General features: G+C 64.6%; 3 protein-coding genes across 6 annotated transcripts in view; 2 read left to right on the forward strand and 1 right to left on the reverse strand.

Moving 5' to 3' along the window:
* Window positions 1-1,174: 1,174 nt before the first annotated feature.
* On the reverse strand, window positions 1,175-15,995 carry RNPEP (arginyl aminopeptidase). Of its 3 annotated transcripts, none has more exons than XM_072356275.1 (10): window positions 15,979-15,995; window positions 4,777-4,917; window positions 4,004-4,152; window positions 3,462-3,578; window positions 3,117-3,352; window positions 2,570-2,796; window positions 2,346-2,454; window positions 1,858-2,082; window positions 1,519-1,661; window positions 1,175-1,423 (listed from the first exon to the last, which is right to left on the reverse strand). In XM_072356275.1, exons 2-10 carry the CDS (start codon window positions 4,915-4,917, stop codon window positions 1,262-1,264), a joined length of 1,509 nt encoding a protein of 502 aa, XP_072212376.1. In that variant the 5' UTR covers window positions 15,979-15,995; the 3' UTR covers window positions 1,175-1,261. The 3 variants fall into 3 exon arrangements, with proteins under 3 accessions (XP_072212376.1, XP_072212374.1, XP_072212375.1); XM_072356273.1 differs by lacking the exons at window positions 4,777-4,917; window positions 15,979-15,995 and adding exons at window positions 4,595-4,735; window positions 5,229-5,773; XM_072356274.1 differs by lacking the exon at window positions 15,979-15,995 and adding an exon at window positions 5,229-5,773.
* LOC140262108 (uncharacterized) lies at window positions 11,732-13,712 on the forward strand. Its single transcript, XM_072356276.1, has 3 exons — window positions 11,732-12,367; window positions 12,686-12,771; window positions 13,617-13,712. Exons 1-3 carry the CDS (start codon window positions 11,751-11,753, stop codon window positions 13,637-13,639), a joined length of 726 nt encoding a protein of 241 aa, XP_072212377.1. The 5' UTR covers window positions 11,732-11,750; the 3' UTR covers window positions 13,640-13,712.
* Window positions 13,982-16,311, forward strand: part of NAV1 (neuron navigator 1) — a 38,428-nt gene continuing 36,098 nt past the window's right edge. Inside the window, exon 1 of one of the 2 annotated variants that reach the window (XM_072356272.1) lies at window positions 13,982-16,051. In XM_072356272.1, the coding sequence (XP_072212373.1) occupies window positions 15,340-16,051 (712 nt within the window). In that variant the 5' untranslated portion in view covers window positions 13,982-15,339. The remainder of the gene's footprint in view (window positions 16,052-16,311) is intronic. The other variant, XM_072356271.1, reaches the window with a different exon arrangement.

Genomic DNA, 16,311 nt, shown 5'->3' on the forward strand with positions numbered 1-16,311 from the left:
TAAATGAGATCTAAGCACTCCTCAACGTGGGGGATTGTTTCCAGGTGCTTCGAAGGTAATGAAGTCCCCAGCCAGGGGTTGTGTTCATTGTACCAACAATTGCTGGGCAAGCAGACAATGTGCCCACACAGAGGGAGGTAAGGAAGAGCCGGGTGACCTCAGCCATGCAGTAACAACCTGATGGCTGTAACTATCTGGGATGTATTCCTGAGCACAGCAGTGCTGGCACGTGCAGTCTGTGCACACTTGGTGCTGGGCACTGCAGCTGTCTTTGTGTCACAGGTGGCGTTGGCTTTAGTCCTGGTGCCGGGGTTGTGGTGCTGACATGGGTGGCTTTGTATTGGATTTTGGCACTGGGAAGCATGTTCTGTTCCTTGCCCTTGATGAGGACCAATTAGCAGCATGGCTGCCTACTTTGCTCCTGTATGTAGGCCACGCTGGCTCTTTGTAGCCCTCCGGTCATGTTTGACTTGCATCTTTTCCATCCTCTGTGGGATTTATCCCAGCAAAATGGCTCCAGCTCGCCATGTGGCACCATGTTTGTGTCAGTGTGGGTTTGCTGCCCCTCGCTGTGTGGTTTGCTGTTAGTGCCTGGCTGCTCACCAAAGCAGGTTTTCCTCCTGATGGAAGGCTTCTCTCTAAAAGCCCATTAGGCTGCGGATGGGACAGAGCCCCACTTCCATTATGCTGCTGCTCAGAAATGTCTTAATGCAGGGAACGGCTGTAAGTGCCAGGCTGGGGGGATGTTCTGCTGCTGGCTGCATCCCTGAGCCCTACAGCTGTGGGGCATCACTACTGAATGGCCCTGTCCCACTCAGGGCACACTGTGCCCTCCCCAGTCCCAAATGGAGCCCCAGCCATGGTGAGATGCAGGTGGAGAAAGACATGCAGGGCTCAGGGTTTATCTGTGCCCACCCCGAGCCCTGCAGGTAATGATCCCCATATCATCCTTTGCCGTGCTTGGGAGGGGCTGAAGCCAGGACCATTCTTAGTGCTCCAGCACCCATCCCTGCTATGCTGGGGGTCCTGCAGGGCACATCCAGCCCCAGGTGGGTGCAGGTCGGGGCTGTGAGCTCACAGGGTGCAGGTATCACCAGGCCCTGGCAGAGCAGCACAGCCAGGAATAGCGGGACTTGACGCTGAAGCTTGCTGAGAAGAGCAGGAGCACACAGTGATAAAAACAGCCGAGTTTAATAAGAAAACGTGCAGGGAGAGCTCGGCAGCCTGCAGCAGGAGGGCAGGGATGGGGCTGCGGGCGCAGTCAGTCGCTCCCCTCCAAGCCCAGGATCTTCTTGACGTAGTTGCGGACGTTGATGTGCAGCTGGGGGGCTGTGGCTGAGAACGTCTCCATGGCCAACACACGGGCAGCCTCCGAGCCGCCCCACATGGCGCGGTACAGCGGCAGCGTGTATTTCTGCTTCCCCTGCAGGACACAGCGGTGGTTGGGGCACAGCCCTGCACCCCCAAAACATGGGGCAGGAGGTGCAGAAATGCCCAACGACTGTCCCCAGCACACACCTGGCTGTGCAGGAATGCTTTCACCTTGCTGTACTCGGGCTCGTGGTTGTTCCTGAGGATAATTTGGCACCAGCGCAGCTGCAGCTCCGCGTTCTGGGCCTTGGAGATCTTTGGGTACATCGCGCTCAGCCTCTCCACGTTGCCTGTGAGAGAGAGCCATCAGCTCTGCTCCCATGGGGCCAGAAGGAAAGACCCCCCCCCCCCCCCCACACACACACACACTGCGAGGGCAGCAAGAAGGACACTGAGCACTGGAGCTGTGCAGAGAGGGGCAACGGAGCTGGAGCACAGCAGGGTCCAAAGCATCCCCGAGCATTGGAGCCCTGCAGGCAGCCTCACCATCGGGCAGGGGCGACTTCTGCAGGATCCGATCCAGGAAGTAAACCAGCTGGTACGTCATCCAGGCCGAGATGTCCACGGCTTCGATCTCCTCCATCTTCAAGCTGTCAGATGCCCACAGCTCCGCTAGTTCATCTGCTGGCTTCATCAGCTGCTGCCCCGGGGACAGGTCGGGCAGGAAGGGCGGCCAGCCCGGCGTGTTGAGCCAGCGATTGAACTCCAGACCTGCAGAGCGGTGCGGGGAGGAGCGCTGGGGGGGCTCCTGGTGTCCCACACCTCCTCCCAGCCGCTGCCTAAGGCTGGGTTTGCAGCCAGGCACAAGAAACTCCTGCTGGGAAGCACTGAGCAGAGCTGAGCCCCAACTCCAGTCTGCAGTAAGACCAAGTGCTGGGATGGAAGCCGAAGTGCTGGGAGCCACAAAGCCAAGCTCACTGTGTTTGAATGGCAGGTGGCTGTGAGCCCCCGGCTGCTGTGTGCCCTGCGCTCACCTGGACGCGACTCCACGCCTTGCTTCTTCAGCTCGGGGAAGAACTCCAGGAAGAAATTGAGGGCATCGTCTGCTGTGATGCTCTGGAACTTGAAGTGCTCCACGTAGGCCTGTGGGAATGGACAAGGGTGGGCCATGCCCTGCAATCACTGCCTCCCCGGCACAGCCCCACTGCCTGCTGCCACACACAGCCCTGCTGCACCCCCAGCACAGCGCTGCCCCGACCTGCAGGAAGGAGTCGAACTTGCCCTGGTCCCCCACCAGGTGTGCCAGGTAGCTGACGAAGCAGAAGCCCTTCTCATAGGGGGTCTCGTTGTATGTGTCGTCTGGGTTGACACCTGGCTCGATCACCACCCGCAGTTTGTTCAGTGGGTGCTCCTCCCCAGTGGTGTCCATGTGCTGGCGCAGCAGGGCCCGACCCGTCGCAGCCTCCAGGCAGGTGTATGCTGAACCTGCAATGGAGGAGGAGTGCTTGGAGCCCCTGACCCACATGTGGGGTGAGGAAAGCGCAGCACGTGCTGCTGTGTGTGGGGGGAGCACTGTTATTTTGCCCCATAGCTGGATGATGGGATGTGGATGAAGGGTGAGAGGCACGGCAATGGGTTGGCGAGAGGGTATTGCTGCCAGGAGCTGGGAGGGCAAAGCAACAGTGGAGCAGGCAGTGCCCACGCAGGGCTCTGTGTCCCTGAAATGGACTCGGCAGCTCCATTTGCACCTCAGGATGAGGCTGGTTGTGAAGGGGACCCGCAGAGCCCTGCATAGGGCCACGCACCATAGATCTCGGTGGAAATGCGCCTCTGGGCATACATGGTGAAGCCTTCATTGAGCCAGAACTCGCCCCAGGTGGCGTTGGTGACCAGGTTGCCAAACCAGCTGTGGGAGATCTCATGGATGATGACGTCCACCAGGGAACGGTCCCCGGCCAGCAGGCAGGGGGTGACGAAGGTGATGCAGGGGTTCTCCATCCCACCAAAGGGGAAGGAGGGCGGCATGAACAGCACGTCGTACCTGGGGAGGGGAGGCAGCTCAGGACAGACCCAGCTCTTCCTGCAGCCCTGACCTAAAGCTGCAAGGCGCTCCCTCCCTGGCTGCAAGGAATGGCACCCATCCTACCTACCTGCCCCAAACATAGGGCCCAAAGAGCTTCTCGCCCACAGCCAGGAACTCCTCGATCACCCCATCGTATTCCTTCTTGGCAGCCTCAATCAGGCAGGGCTCGGCCCAGACTCGGCTCCTGCAGAGACCAGGAGAGCTCAGACCAAGTGTGGGGTGCTGGCTGTGACATATGGCCCTGTGGAGCAGCACAGTGACGGTGTGACAGGGACAGCCCCTGTCGGGCAAACGGCTCACAGAGGACAGACCTCCTGCAACTGAACCACCAGCAGACTTTCACCCTATTGCTTCACCAAGCAGCGACCGCACGTGTTTATGCAGCGACAACATGAAAGCCTGGTGATAAAGCTAAGGAGAGTCCAACTGCTGCAGCCTCCTTCCCAGTCTCAGTGCCAAAGGGCTTTCGTGTGGTCGCTGTACCAGCCTGCAGCCCCCACAGCCGGTGGGGGGAAGGGACCTTTGGGGCAGAAACAAGCAGGGACTCCCAGCAGAGCAGCAGCTCCCTCAGCTGTGCCTTAACATCGGGTCCCAGCTGTGAGCACTCACCTCGGGCCAACCTCAGCAGACACGATGTCCCCCACAGCCAGGGCAATCAGGTACGAGGGGATGGGGTGCTCCATCTTGAAGACAAAGGTGTTATCTTTCTGCTTCTCCCAGGTTGTGGCGCTCATCACGGCCGTGAAACCCTCGGGGACCTGCAAACGTCACCAAAAGGCCCGTCAGATCTGCATGGCACAGAGTGGGGTTTCAGCCAGCCTGGATGGGGACACCGCAATGAGTCCCCTGAGCTGAGCCTGGGCTGCTCACAGTCATCCCTCCTGCACTGCAGCCTTGGGGACAACATGACCAAGGCTCCGTCAGAGCACACCGCAGGACGTGGGCACAGCAGGGATGAGGGGTGGGCAGGGGATGCCAACCCTGCAGAACCCATCCTTACACAACCAGGTTCACCCCAGGCACTGATCCATGGGGCTTCACCTTGTGCCTCACCCTTTGGGAGCTCTGCTCCAGCCCTGAGGGCACCCTATGAGGACAGCAGCCTCCTGCCCCTCCTCTCCAGCACTTACAGAGCACAGCTGCACCCTATAAAAGCTCCAGGAAGGTTCTGGGGTTGCACCCCGCGTCCCTCCTGCTTACCTGCACTGTGGCTGAATATGTGCATTTAACTGCTGGAGTGTCAAAGCCAGGGAAAAAGGATCTATTCAGCACGGCCTGGCCTTGAGTGTACATATAGGGCTTCTGCTTCCCCGCGGTCTGCTCCGGGGTGAGCCAGCACACCTGGCAAGAGACAAGAGACGTAGTGAGCAGCGCGGCGTTACCTGGAGCTGTGCCGAGTAGGTGCTCTTCATGGCAGGGGTGTGGAAGCCAGGGAAGAAGGATCTGTTGAGCACAGGGAAGCCAGAGGTATAGAGGAAAGGTTTCTCCTTCTGGGCCGTTTGGGAGGAGTCCAGCCAGGACATCTGCGGCACAGGCGGAACAACAGGCGGTGAGCTGCGGGTTCGCTGTCCCCACAGCTCAGTCCCCTCTGCCAGAGGGATGCGGGGCTGGGAGCAGCCCGGTGTGAGCCCAGCCCAGAGCGGGCTGCGTGGACTCTGGACGGCACCTGCTGCAGGTGAAAGACGGCGTGGGATCCCCACCGCCCCGAGCCCTCGGGTCCACAAGTCCCCACTTCCAGCGTCCTCGCGTCCCGGCGTCCACGTGCTCTCACGTCCCACCGCCCCACCTCCACGTGTCCCCCCACGTCCCCGGCTCCACGTATCCCGCCGCTCACCCCGGGCCCTTCTCCCGTCTCGTAGTCGATCCTCACGACCAGCAGCTCTCCGGGCCGCGGCTCTTCGGGCAACTCAACGTGCAGCGCGGTGCCGTAGCTGGCGAACGGGCGGCTCTGGAAGCGCAGCTCCTGCCCTTCCCCTTCCTTTTCTCCGGCCCCGCCGGGCGGCAGCAGCCGCGCTCGTTGCACGGACATCGCGCTGTGCGCGTCCAACACCAGCTCTCTGCTCCCGGCGCGCACGCAGCGCAGCTCCAACCTGGCGGCCCCGCGCAGCCGCCCCGCACCCGCGGCCACGAAATCCACGCGCAGCGATAAGTGCAGGTGCCGCAACGCGAACGGCGCCGCGCCGCCACCCGTGGCCGTGGCCGCGTCCCGGGCCGCCCCCAGCGCCGCCATTGCCGATCGCTGCCGCCCTCCGGAACCGCCCGGGGGGGAGGCGGGGAGGGGGCGGGGATTGCGTGGGTCGGCGGGGCGGTGCGCGCCGGGGGTCTCGTGGGGTTTTCCGCCGCCCCCACGGCCGTGCTGCTCCACGCGCGTTCGCGGCCCTTTGGCACTGCGGGGGGCGGGCTGAAGGGGGGCGGAGAGGGGGGGGGGGGGACGGGCCTCTGCGCGACTCCGCCCCGCTCCCCGAAGCCCGGCGCCCGCTTCAATTCGCCGCTGCCATTGAGGAAGCGGCACCGGGAGCGGCGGTACCGGGATGCGGCCGCGGTGCTGAGCGGAGCGGCGGTGAGTGGGGGGCGGAGGGAACGGGGGGAACGTCCCGCTGGGAACTCGGGGCTGCCTCTCCATGTGTCCCCACGCGTGTCCCGCAGCGTGAGCAGCGCGGCCGGGACGGTGCTGCGGGAAGGGTGTCGTCCGGGGAGTCGTCCGAGGTGTCCCCCGACCCCATCCCGGGGATCGTCCCGTGGAACTGCGGGAAGCGATGGGGAAACTGAGGCCCGGGGCTGCCCGCGGTGGGACGCCGTAGCGGGGTGAGCAGCTCGGGGTTCTCACGGCCGACCCGCACTCGGGAAGGTGCCCCGCAGAGCCCGGAGCTTCGTGGTGTGGGACAGCGAGGTGACGGTCGCTGCTCCCGGCCGCGTCCCGCTGGGCTGGGGGCGGGGGGCGGAGGGGACTTGGTGGCGGCACCGGGGAGTCCGGGGGAGTTTTTAGGGGGACCCCGTGCGCGGCTCCGCGCCTCCGGAACGCGCTCCCGTGCCGGGATGCGCAGCGCAGGACCCAGGCGGGTGTGCAGCGATACCGCCGCTCTCCTGGGTCTCACCTCGGAAAAATCCAGGCGGGAGGGAAGCCAGCAGCCCGCGCCAGGCTGGGTGTGCCGCTGCGGCTGCGGGGGGGCTCCGCTGGGCAGCGGCGTGGGACGTGGGTACGCGCGTTGCCAGCAATGGGGCGACATTCCGCCTGCTGTCCCCATTGCTTGTCCCGGTTCCCGGCTAATGGGATGTCCCGAGAGAGACGCAGCCTCGGGCTCACCGACCTCCTTGTCCCTGCCTCAGCTTCCCTCTGTGCTCTGTGGGCATCGCTCCCCATCCGACACGGCCCGGGGATGCTTTGGGGGGCGTAGGGCGGCTCCGGGCTCCCCCCGGCACTGCCGGCTGCTGCGGGGGTTGGGGGCGGGCTGGGGGCTGGGGGTGGGTGAGTGAGTGATGCTGGGACTGCACCCCAAAAGCAGTTTGGGATCGGGGAATGAAGTACCCAGGATCTGGGCCTCCTCCTGTGCTGGGGGGGTCCCAGGTGAGTCTCGGGGCTTCGGGAGGGAGCAGGGATTGGAGTGGGGATAGAAATGAGGATGGAGATGGGGGGCTGGCAGGTTATTAATAGCCGTGGGGAGGCTTTTCCTGCCGAGAGCCCCACGCTGCAGCCCAGGGACAGGAAAAAGGTGTTTCCGGCCCTGAGCTGGAGCGGGGCTGGGCCCTGCAGGGGACAAACGGGACCAGGGCCAGGTGCCCCCCGGCTCCCACCCAGCACAGCAGGGAGCAGCCCCGGCACCAGGTGGAGCTGTGATCCCACCCGGAGCTGCCACCATCCTGGCAGCCTCTGCCACATCCGTCTTGCGGGACCCAAGAGCCAGCGCTAGGACAGTTGTCCCTCGGTCTTTGACACAGCCCAATACTTTGAATGCTCACAGTGGGACATGAGCCTGTCCCAGCCTCTCCGACTGCTCCCTGGGGCTGAGGGAGGGCCCCAAGCCTTACTCATTAACAGGTGGCCTCTAATGAGCTTTGTGTGCCTGAGCAAGGGCTTTGGGGGCCGCAGCACAGGCTCAGGGTGGTGCCACGGCCGTGTGGGCACAGCCGGGTTGAACCCTGGGTTTGGGGCTGCTCGGAGGAGAGGGGCTCTGCAGGACGGCGCTGTGGCTCCCTGCATTCCTCAGCCCTGGCTGCAGTTTCCTCATTCCCACGGCAGTTTTCCCCCGCACCTCCACCGCGGCCGCATCCTGACCCGGCGCTGTGACTGCGGGCACTGCAGGGTTGGCTTTCGGGCTCGTGGTGTCCCGGGGCGCTGCCGCCCTTATGGGGTTGCGATCATCTCCGTCCTCATCCTGGGCTCCAGCGGACATTGGAGGGTCGGTGCGGATGCAGCCGCTCCGCGTCACCTCCGGCAGCAAAGCGGGGCAGCGGGCGGCGGAAGCTCCCCCAGATCGCTGCTATGCGATGATTCCCGGCTTCTCCTCCCATCCCATCCCACCCCCCCCGGCCCATCTCTACCCTTCGGTTTTCCTCGCTTTTCTTTCCCTTTCTAGAGGACATGTCCGTGCCACAGAGGGGGGAAAGCTGGGGAACTGCCCTCCTCCGTGGGGGTGCTCGGGGGATGCCCAGGGGATGCTCAGGTTCTCCTCCAGGAAAGCTCAAATTCCTCCTGGTGATGTTGGACCCGCGATCGCTCCATCAGCTGCATCCCTTTGAGCACGAAGGATTCATTTTGGATGTGAGGGTGCAGGGAGTGGAGCAGCGCGGGGCTGGGGGAGCTTTTTCCATTACAACCACACGCAGAGCACTGCCCTGTGGGGATGCTAATGGAGCCCAGAAATGCTGCTCGCACCCGGCTGCGTTGCAGCGATCAGTCTGAAGCCGGGCCGGCAGTCTGGCTCCTTGCACTGCAAACAGCAAACGCCGCAAAGCCCTCATTAATACCGGCATAACGAGGTGTTTTGCGCCGCGCTCGCAGCAACTGCAGCTTTGCAGCTCACTGGAAAATCCATTCATCCCATTAAGGACTCCCCAGGGCTTTTGCTTTCTGCTGCAGACGTCCATCCCAGGAAGCCCAGCACTGGGGATGAGGGGTTCGGTGGTGGCTGGGCTCCCCTCAAAGGGACCGCGGCACATGTGGGGGTCTCGGGCAGTTCTTTGCTGCAAGAGCTGCACGTATGAGAGACCGTGGTGGGAGATCCCGCGCTGTGTGCCCGGGTAGCGCTGCTCCTTTGGGGCACGTTATGCTGAATCCTTTCCTGTTTTCCCAGCTTACCCTGCAGCGCTTCCCCAACCCTCAGCACGTCCTGAAGGGGGAAAAAACACCACCTTTAGTTGGCCCATCCCACAGAGCAGAAGGCTGCGCAGATGAGCGGGCGCAGCTGTCCCACCGCACGCGTCCAACACGTCGCATCCTCCCGCTTAATGCGCTCCGCACAGCTGCGTCCCCCCGCGCCGCTCCGCACGGACAGCGCCGGGAACCTCCCGGTTTTGGGCCGAGCCCGGAGGGGCCGCTTCCGTCCGGCAGCGTTGTGCCCGGGGGGGCGAACGCAGGTCCGGGAGCTGCGCCATCTGCTCCAGCTCAGGAGGACCGACGCGCTCCAGGAGCTTCCCGGGCCGAGACCGACCCTCCAGGTGTCCCCCGTCCCATCTGCAGCTGTTGGCTTTCGGCCGCTCCCGGCTGCGCTCCGTCCGTCCGGTCGGTCCCTACGGGGACGCGGTGCCCATCACGGAGCAGACCCAGAACGCGCGTGGGTGGAACCGGTACCGGGAGGGGTCCGGCGGGGCGGGACCGGAGCTGTCCAGCGGCGGCGGGTCCTGAACGGCCGCGGGGACGCGCGGAGCTCCTCGGGTCACAACTCAGGGCACTGCGAGCCCTGCAAACATGACCGAGGATGGTATCGCGTGGAGCGGCTTCGGGAAGGAGCGGCCAACACGTGGCCGGTACCGGGCTGACCTGCAGAGCTTTCACCCAGCCCAGCCGTGGCAGAATAGTTTCTCCTGCCGGACCCCTGGAGCCTGTCCAGAGGAGGGCCGAGCTTTGCTAACAGCACGGTGTTATTAAAGCGGGCTTAGTGCCTAATGGGATTGCCGTGGAGTGGCTGAAGCAGGGATTAGTGCTGTGGTTCTGCAACCATTGCTGCTCCGACACCCGGCTGTTCCACCAGCCCGCAGCCCTTCACCCAGCAGCCCCACAGGAACTGAAGCTGCCCCAAAAGCTTGATGCTGGGCACCCCGCTGCTGCCCACTGGCATTGCATTGCATGCATGTCTGCAGCTCTGCAGGGTCCCATGTTCTGTGTCATTGGCTCACACCGCTCAGTGCTCACTGCTCTCACCCCAGCCATGCTTTGAGCCCCAAACCCCACTCTGAGCCTACACCAGGGCAGTGCCCAGGGGTGCAGTGTCCCACGTGGTGACACCCAGCTGGGGGCAGGCCAGGTCCCGGCTGCAACGCAGGGGCTGGAGGCTGAATCGGTGGTTTGTTCCCCTCTGAAGGCTCCTTTCTCTCCTCGCTGCCCTCTGTTTCTCTTAGGAGAGTTTTATGTCCCTTGTGTCACAAGGAGCCTTTTCTTTGTCATCCTTCCTGAGCGTGCCGGGCAGGAGGTTGCATTGGAGCAGCGCCAGCCCCAAAGGCAGCACGGGGTCGGATCCTGCATGGAGGGGCTTTGGGGGGATCCCTGCCTGACCTGTCTGAGCCGGGCTGCAAATGTCGGCATAGGAGGATTCCCCTCACCCTGCTGGGAGGACTCGGGGGATTGATGGTGATGGTGTGCAATCTGCACGGCCGCTGCCTCCCATCAGCTGGTTCAAACTGGAGGCTGCCGTCGCCTGTGATCCCATGGGACGTCCTGGAGACACCCGGAGCTGTAGGTTCACTGAGGGTGGGGAAACTGAGGCACAGAGTGGCAGCGAAGCACCATCAGAGGTGGAAGTCTGTGCTTTTTTGCATCCCAGTGTGCCTGTGCTCAGAGTCCTGCTGCAGGGCTGAGCTGAGCTGAGCTGAGTGCCCCCCAAGCTTTGCCACGGGGACTCAACCCAGGGCTCAGCCTCCAGGTCTGGCTGTTCCTTTCTGCTTGCCGAAACCACAGGTGTGAGGTGAGTTTTGACTCTATTCCAAGCGAGTAGCTGCAGCCCCGAGCACAACAGATGCCTCTTTGAAAGAGATGTGCCTCCGGGGCTGCGCTGGTTTACATTTATCCTGGGATGAAGGACACGGCTCAGCCAAGGCTGCTTTGTTTCACTTTGGTGCAGACACCCACCCCTATGGACTGCCCTCACCCAAACCATGGGCAGCTGCCCCGTCCTTGGGTTCAGTGCTCTGTGCTTCATGGCAACATGGAGCTCAGTGCTCCGGACCTGCAGCAATGGGGGGAGCACCCCCCCAGGGACAGCACCCCAAGCCCACCCCATGTTTTGGTGCTCTATCATCGAGTGTGCTGAGCCCGCAGCACCGGCATCTCATTTTCATTAGGAGAAAGTCGCTTCCCTTGGGAGCTAATTGAAAGGAGCTGCTGCAGTGGGGAGTGCCTCTATGTAGGTCAGGCTGTAACCTGCGTGGTGACACAACGTGATGATGTGGCACAGAGGGGACCCTCTGCACCCCAGGCAGCGCTGCCTGCGGGTAGGAATTAAGTTGGTGGCAAGTTAATGGCTTGCTCGGAATGGGAAAGTGCTGCATCTCCTAGGGATGACTTTAATTTGTGCTCACTAATAAAATAATGGGTGATTAGCGGTAGGCTGCTTACAGAGGAAGGCTCCTCCTGAGTCCAGCTTGGTGCATGGTGCTCACGTGGCATCCCCGGACCCACGAGCATCCTTGGCCCCATCTGAGGGTCCCACGGTGTGACATCCTGGGGCAGAAGGATCACACCTGGCTGAGCAATGGGCTGGCTGCCCTGGGGCGTGTGATGCGTCCACGTGAGGGAAATCCAACCTGACCAAATAGGTCGAAAAAATCCATAGAGATGCATCACAGCCCCAGTGCTGAGTGCCCTGAGAGCCGTCAGGCTGCGGCCAGGCCATGAACAGAGCGGGCTGTGTGTGCCCCACAGCCATCCATCAGCACAAAGCTGTGCCTGTTCTCACTGCTCTGGCCCCAGGCAAAGCCTTCGTGGTGCAGAGCAGCACCTGGGTGCCCTCCCCAGCATGTCTCTGTATGTCCAGCTGTGCCCCCTCTGTCCCTGCAGATTTGTTTGGGGATTTTTTTTCCCCCTGATTTGCAGCCCAGATGGTTTTGCAGGACTGAGAAGTGGGCTCGGGTGGTTTTGGGGTCCAGTGAATGGCGCTGGGTGGCCAAGAAGGGTCCCTGCAGGGGTCTCTGCCTGTGTGGGGGCATGGGGACACAGGGACAGAGCTTCCCTAGCTGTGGCTGTAAATGGGGCCCTGGAGGGGCCATGTCACCATGCCCCAGTTCAGCTCCTTCACTCTCCTCTCCCTCCGCAGTGCCTTCCTGGAGCTGCCTCACCAGGATGAATGGGACGGCCAACTTGGCCCCAACTGCCCGTGGCCACTTCACCTCCGCCATCCCGGTGCCACGATCCACGACCCCCAACAAACCACCTGCTGCAGCCCCCACAACCCGACACAGCTCCCCGGCCCCCCCTGCATCCCATCGGGCCACATCCCCACGGCCGGCAGCACCCCCCGGCCCCAAAAGCCTCAAACCCAGGCCCAAAGCTTCAGGCCATGAGGCAACTGAGAGCCCAGGTGTAAACCCCCATGGGGGGCAGAGAGCCCCAGTGCTCCCCGGGAAAGGGCTGGGGGGCAGCCGGGTGGAGTGCAGCTTAAGGGGGCCTGTGGCCCACCGTCCCCTTGGGATGGCCGTGGAGGATGGGCCCAACACCAGCCTTATGAGCAGGAGCCCCATGTTTGGGTCAGGGGTCATCAGCTTCTCCTCAACCTCCCCGCAGAGTCGCCCTGTGACAGCCACTGTCGCCCCATTCCAGTACCGGTGAGCAATGAGGGGTATGGGTGGGGATGGGGGAGGCCTGTGGGCATGGCATGGGATGCATCACTGGATCAGTGGGGCTGGAGGGATCGGGGTTGGGGATGCCCCAGTTGGGTGTCTGTGGGCACCCACGGGAGTGTGGAGTGGGACAAGGGTAAAGCTGAATGGAATGTGACACCCTGGGGACCCCAACCCCATGGGAATGGTGTTCTCAGGGTCCCCAGAGAGGCTCAGGCACCATGTCCCCATTTCTGAGGGTCCCCATTTCTGGCTGTCTCTGACTGGCTGCAGCCCCTGCTCACACCTCTGCTCTGCCCCCAGGCTGCAGGAGGACAGAGAGCAGAATGCCACATCCCCATGTGACACCACTCCTGCTGAGGTGCCTGACCCCAAATCCAGAGCCACGAGTAAGTCCATGGGGTCTTCTGCATGTGCACAGGGTGTGTGTGGGGGGGGTTCTGTGCAACCCCTGCTTGGGGGCTGCCCATGTCCTGTGCATGTGGGCTGTATGGGATCACTGCCCCATGCCCACAGCTTATCCTACCCCATCCCGGGGCTGTGTTGGGGTTCCCCCCCCAACAAATAGGGGTCAGCGCTGCTGGGGGCAATGCTTGCGTGGGTGCTTGGCTTTGCTTGCTGCCAGCTTGGTGCTGCTGGGGGCTGTGGGTGGGCAATGTGCATCCCATGGAGCCAACTGTCATCAAACAGTGACACCGGGGTGCCAGGAGCCACCAGGCAGCCCTTGGGTGAGCTGTGGCCCTCTGGGTGCCCCTCAACCCCTGCGGTGGGCTCTGGCTGGAGCCCAGGCACTGTGGGGAGGGGGCACTGGGGGCTGCAGGAGCTGCTGGCTGTGTTGGTAGCGCCTTGTGCAGGGCCTCCCGGAGCAGCTGGAGGCAGCTGGGAGCGGGGCTGGATGCGGTGCAGCTGTGGGGCTGAGGCTGTGCAGAGCATGGGAGCATCCATCCCCAAAGCGCAGCACGTAGTGAGCAGGAGAAGGATGGGGAGGAGGGAGCAGAGCCGGGAGTGTGAGGACAGCCCTGATTTGGAGTGAGGACGGTGCTGGCTGCACGTGCAGGGTGATCCTGTGGGGTCAGAAGGCGCAGTGAGGTCACGAGGAGGGGATGGAGGACCCTTCCTGCACGCGTGGGGCTGCCGTGGGGCAGGCTCTCCCGGTGCTCTGCAGCCCAGGATCACCCCCGCCGCCCCCCGCGAGGCCCGGCGGCCGCTTGGCTCCCTCTCCTCCTCTTTCTAGTTTTCCAGCAGCTCCAGGAATGACCCATTTCCGAGGAGGCGGCCGGCAGCCAGCTCACAGCCGGGCCCTGGCACCGGCAGCTCCCCGCGCCTGCAGCCCCACCGGCAGCGCTGAGCAACCGCGCGTCCCCCCCTCCCCGACCCTCCCGCGGGTGGGAGCGCCTTGAGCGGTGCCGGGGACGAGCCCCCCCGCCTCCCCTCTCCCCCGCTGCGTGGTCGGCTCCGCGCTCACGACGGCGTTTGTCAATGAACCATTCACCAGAACTGCTCGCACTTTGCTGGGCAAGAGGGGTGGCACGGGACGGTGGGGAACCCTTTATTTTCTGGGGTGGGGGTGGGGGGTCGCTGAGCCCAGACGTGAGGTCTCCATTGAGCACATCAGCCCGCCGCTCTGCACTGCTTGCTTTGGGCTGGGTTGTTTTTTGGGGGGGTGGGGGTGCTGCTGCTCGCAAGGATGCTGGGGCGGCGGTTGCCAGGGCAGCGAGCGGAGGATGGCGGGTGCTCCGCGGAGGGCTGGAGCTGAGGGCGAGGCGCTGCGGGAGCGGCTGCGGCTGATGCGAGCGGACAGAAGTCGGTCAAAGCCGCTCCCGGATCAGCCGGGGGGTCCCGCGTGTCCGCACCGGATGGGGGACGGGCGGCTCTGAGCGCGGCTCGGGGAGGTTTGGGGCGGATGGGCCTCGCTGGAGGGGCGGTTGGCAGGGGGAAGCCAATCCCGAATGACCCGAGCCCCCTCCATTCTCCTCCACGGGCCCTGTGCTTAAGCAGCAGCTGCATGGCTTGGTGAAGGCTCTCAAAGCGGGGAGGCTGTGGGGTGCAGCGGGGGGACCCAACAGCTCCTTTGGGTGCAGAGCACCTATTGGGGCGCGCTTTGCTTTCCCTGCCGGTGGTGGTGGGACCGCTCAGCGCTGTGGGGCTGAACCCCAAATGTCCGGAAGGGGTGTGGGGGGGGGTGGGGTGGTTGGGGCTGGCTCTGCCGCTGCCCTCCCTCTCCTTATCTCCGCAGCGGCGATGTGCTCTAATGCAATATTTCCCGGCGGTTGCCATGGCAGCCTGCGTGAGGTCACCAAATAGACTTAATTCAGCCCTCCCCAGGGACGGATAATTAATGAAAACCGATGATAACCAGATCCCGTTCCCCTCCTTTTCGCCCCCTTCCTTTCCCCGGGCCGTGCCGGTGCTCAGGGGTTGCTGCGGGGCTCCTCCCGCCCCCGTCGGAGCGAACCGAGGAAGCTTCCCCCCTCCATGGGGACGCTTTGCCGGCACCCCGCTGCCTTCCCGCACCCCCCCCAGCAGCGGAGCGCGCAGCACCCACATACATCCCCGCGGTTCCCCGCACGTCCCCGCGCCCCGCTGCGCGTCCCCGCGATGCTCAGCGCCTCGCGATCCTCCCCCCCACTTGCGCGCCCCTGCTCGGCCACGCCTCCCCTCCACGGGAGCGCGCCCGGCGCCCCGCCCCCTGCCCGCGCCCGAGGAGGGCGGGCCCTTTTTGTTTGCCCGTGACATTCCGCTGGTTCGCAGTGTCCCGCCGGCGGCGGAGCAGCGAGGTGGGGTCGCTCCGCTCCGCTCCCCCCGCCGCCATCCCCGCTCCCCGCCGGTGGGGCGGGCGCTGACGCCGCTCTTTTCTCTCTCTCTTTCTCCCTCTTTCTTTCTCTCTCTGCCTTTTTTCCCGGCGCGCCCTCGGTGCCGCAGCAGCCCCCGGCGGGTTAAATGACTGCAGCGCGGGGATGCTGGGGAGCAACCTCAAGAGCCTTCCCGACGTGGAGCTGGGCGAGGAGGGCGCGGCGGAGCTGCGCGGCTACCGGCGGGGCCCCGACGGCGGCGGCGCGGTGATGCCCAAACGGGCGAAGGCGGCGGCGGCGGCGCCGGGGGGGCCGCGGGGCGCGGAGCTGCGGGTGTTCAAGGCGAGCAGCGCGGAGGGGCGGCTGCCGGCCGGCTCCAACCTGCGCAAGCAGAAGTCGCTCACCAACCTGGCCTTCCTCACCGACGCCGAGAAGAAGCGGCAGCTCTACGAGCCGCGCTGGAGCGACGACATGGCCAAAGGGACGGCGACCACCGCGGTGGCGGCGGGGGGACGGGGCGGGGGCGGCGGTCCCCGTGGCCGCGAGGCGCCCGCCATGTCGCGCAGCCTGTCCCGCTCCGAGCACTCCCTGCTATCGCCGCGCCCCGCCGGGCCCCAAAAGCCGCCGCCCGCAGCCGGGAAGCCGAGCCGCATCCCCCGCGGGCCCTACGCCGAGGTGAAGCCGCTCAGCAAAGCCCCCGAGGCGGGCGGAGGAGGAGGAGGAGGAGGAGGGGGAGGCAAATGCGACGACGAGCTGCTGGGCGGCAAGGGGCCGGCGGCGGCGGGGGCCGAGGAGAAGGCGTACCTGAAGGTGGACCCCGAGCTGGTGGTGACGGTGCTGGGCGACCTGGAGCAGCTGCTCTTCAGCCAGATGTTGGGTGAGTGCGGCTCCCCTCCCCGCCCGCAGCCCCCGGTCCGCCCGCGGGATCGGTGCGGCGCGTAGGCAGAGTCGGGGGGGTTCGGTTCGTGGGCGAGCGTTCCGGCGACAGCTGTTGTGCGATGAGGAGATCCAGGAGAAGCGGCTCCCGGGAGGCTCTGGGATCTCCCCGCTGCTTGGCCCGGGTGCGGGGCCACGTGCGAGGCCGTGCGGGCTCTCGTTGCCGAACGGGACCCAAAGGCGCAGCGGCGCTCCGTCCCC

This window comes from Excalfactoria chinensis, chromosome 23 (assembly GCF_039878825.1).
Source record: "Excalfactoria chinensis isolate bCotChi1 chromosome 23, bCotChi1.hap2, whole genome shotgun sequence".
NCBI lineage: Eukaryota > Metazoa > Chordata > Aves > Galliformes > Phasianidae > Excalfactoria > Excalfactoria chinensis.

Excerpts from the sequence above, each read along its gene's own strand:
- RNPEP (XM_072356273.1), bottom strand. The coding sequence starts at position 5,624 with ATGGCGGCGCTGGGGGCGGCCCGGGACGCGGCCACGGCCACGGGTGGC. Across the intron at positions 4,153-4,594 it reads CATATTCAGCCACAGTGCAG|GTCCCCGAGGGTTTCACGGC; the intron begins GTAAGCAGGAGG and ends TGACGTTTGCAG. Across the intron at positions 2,083-2,345 it reads AGGCGTGGAGTCGCGTCCAG|GTCTGGAGTTCAATCGCTGG; the intron begins GTGAGCGCAGGG and ends ACCGCTCTGCAG.
- LOC140262108 (XM_072356276.1), top strand. The coding sequence starts at position 11,751 with ATGGGGACACAGGGACAGAGCTTCCCTAGCTGTGGCTGTAAATGGGGC. Across the intron at positions 12,368-12,685 it reads GTCGCCCCATTCCAGTACCG|GCTGCAGGAGGACAGAGAGC; the intron begins GTGAGCAATGAG and ends CTCTGCCCCCAG. Across the intron at positions 12,772-13,616 it reads CCCCAAATCCAGAGCCACGA|TTTTCCAGCAGCTCCAGGAA; the intron begins GTAAGTCCATGG and ends TCCTCTTTCTAG.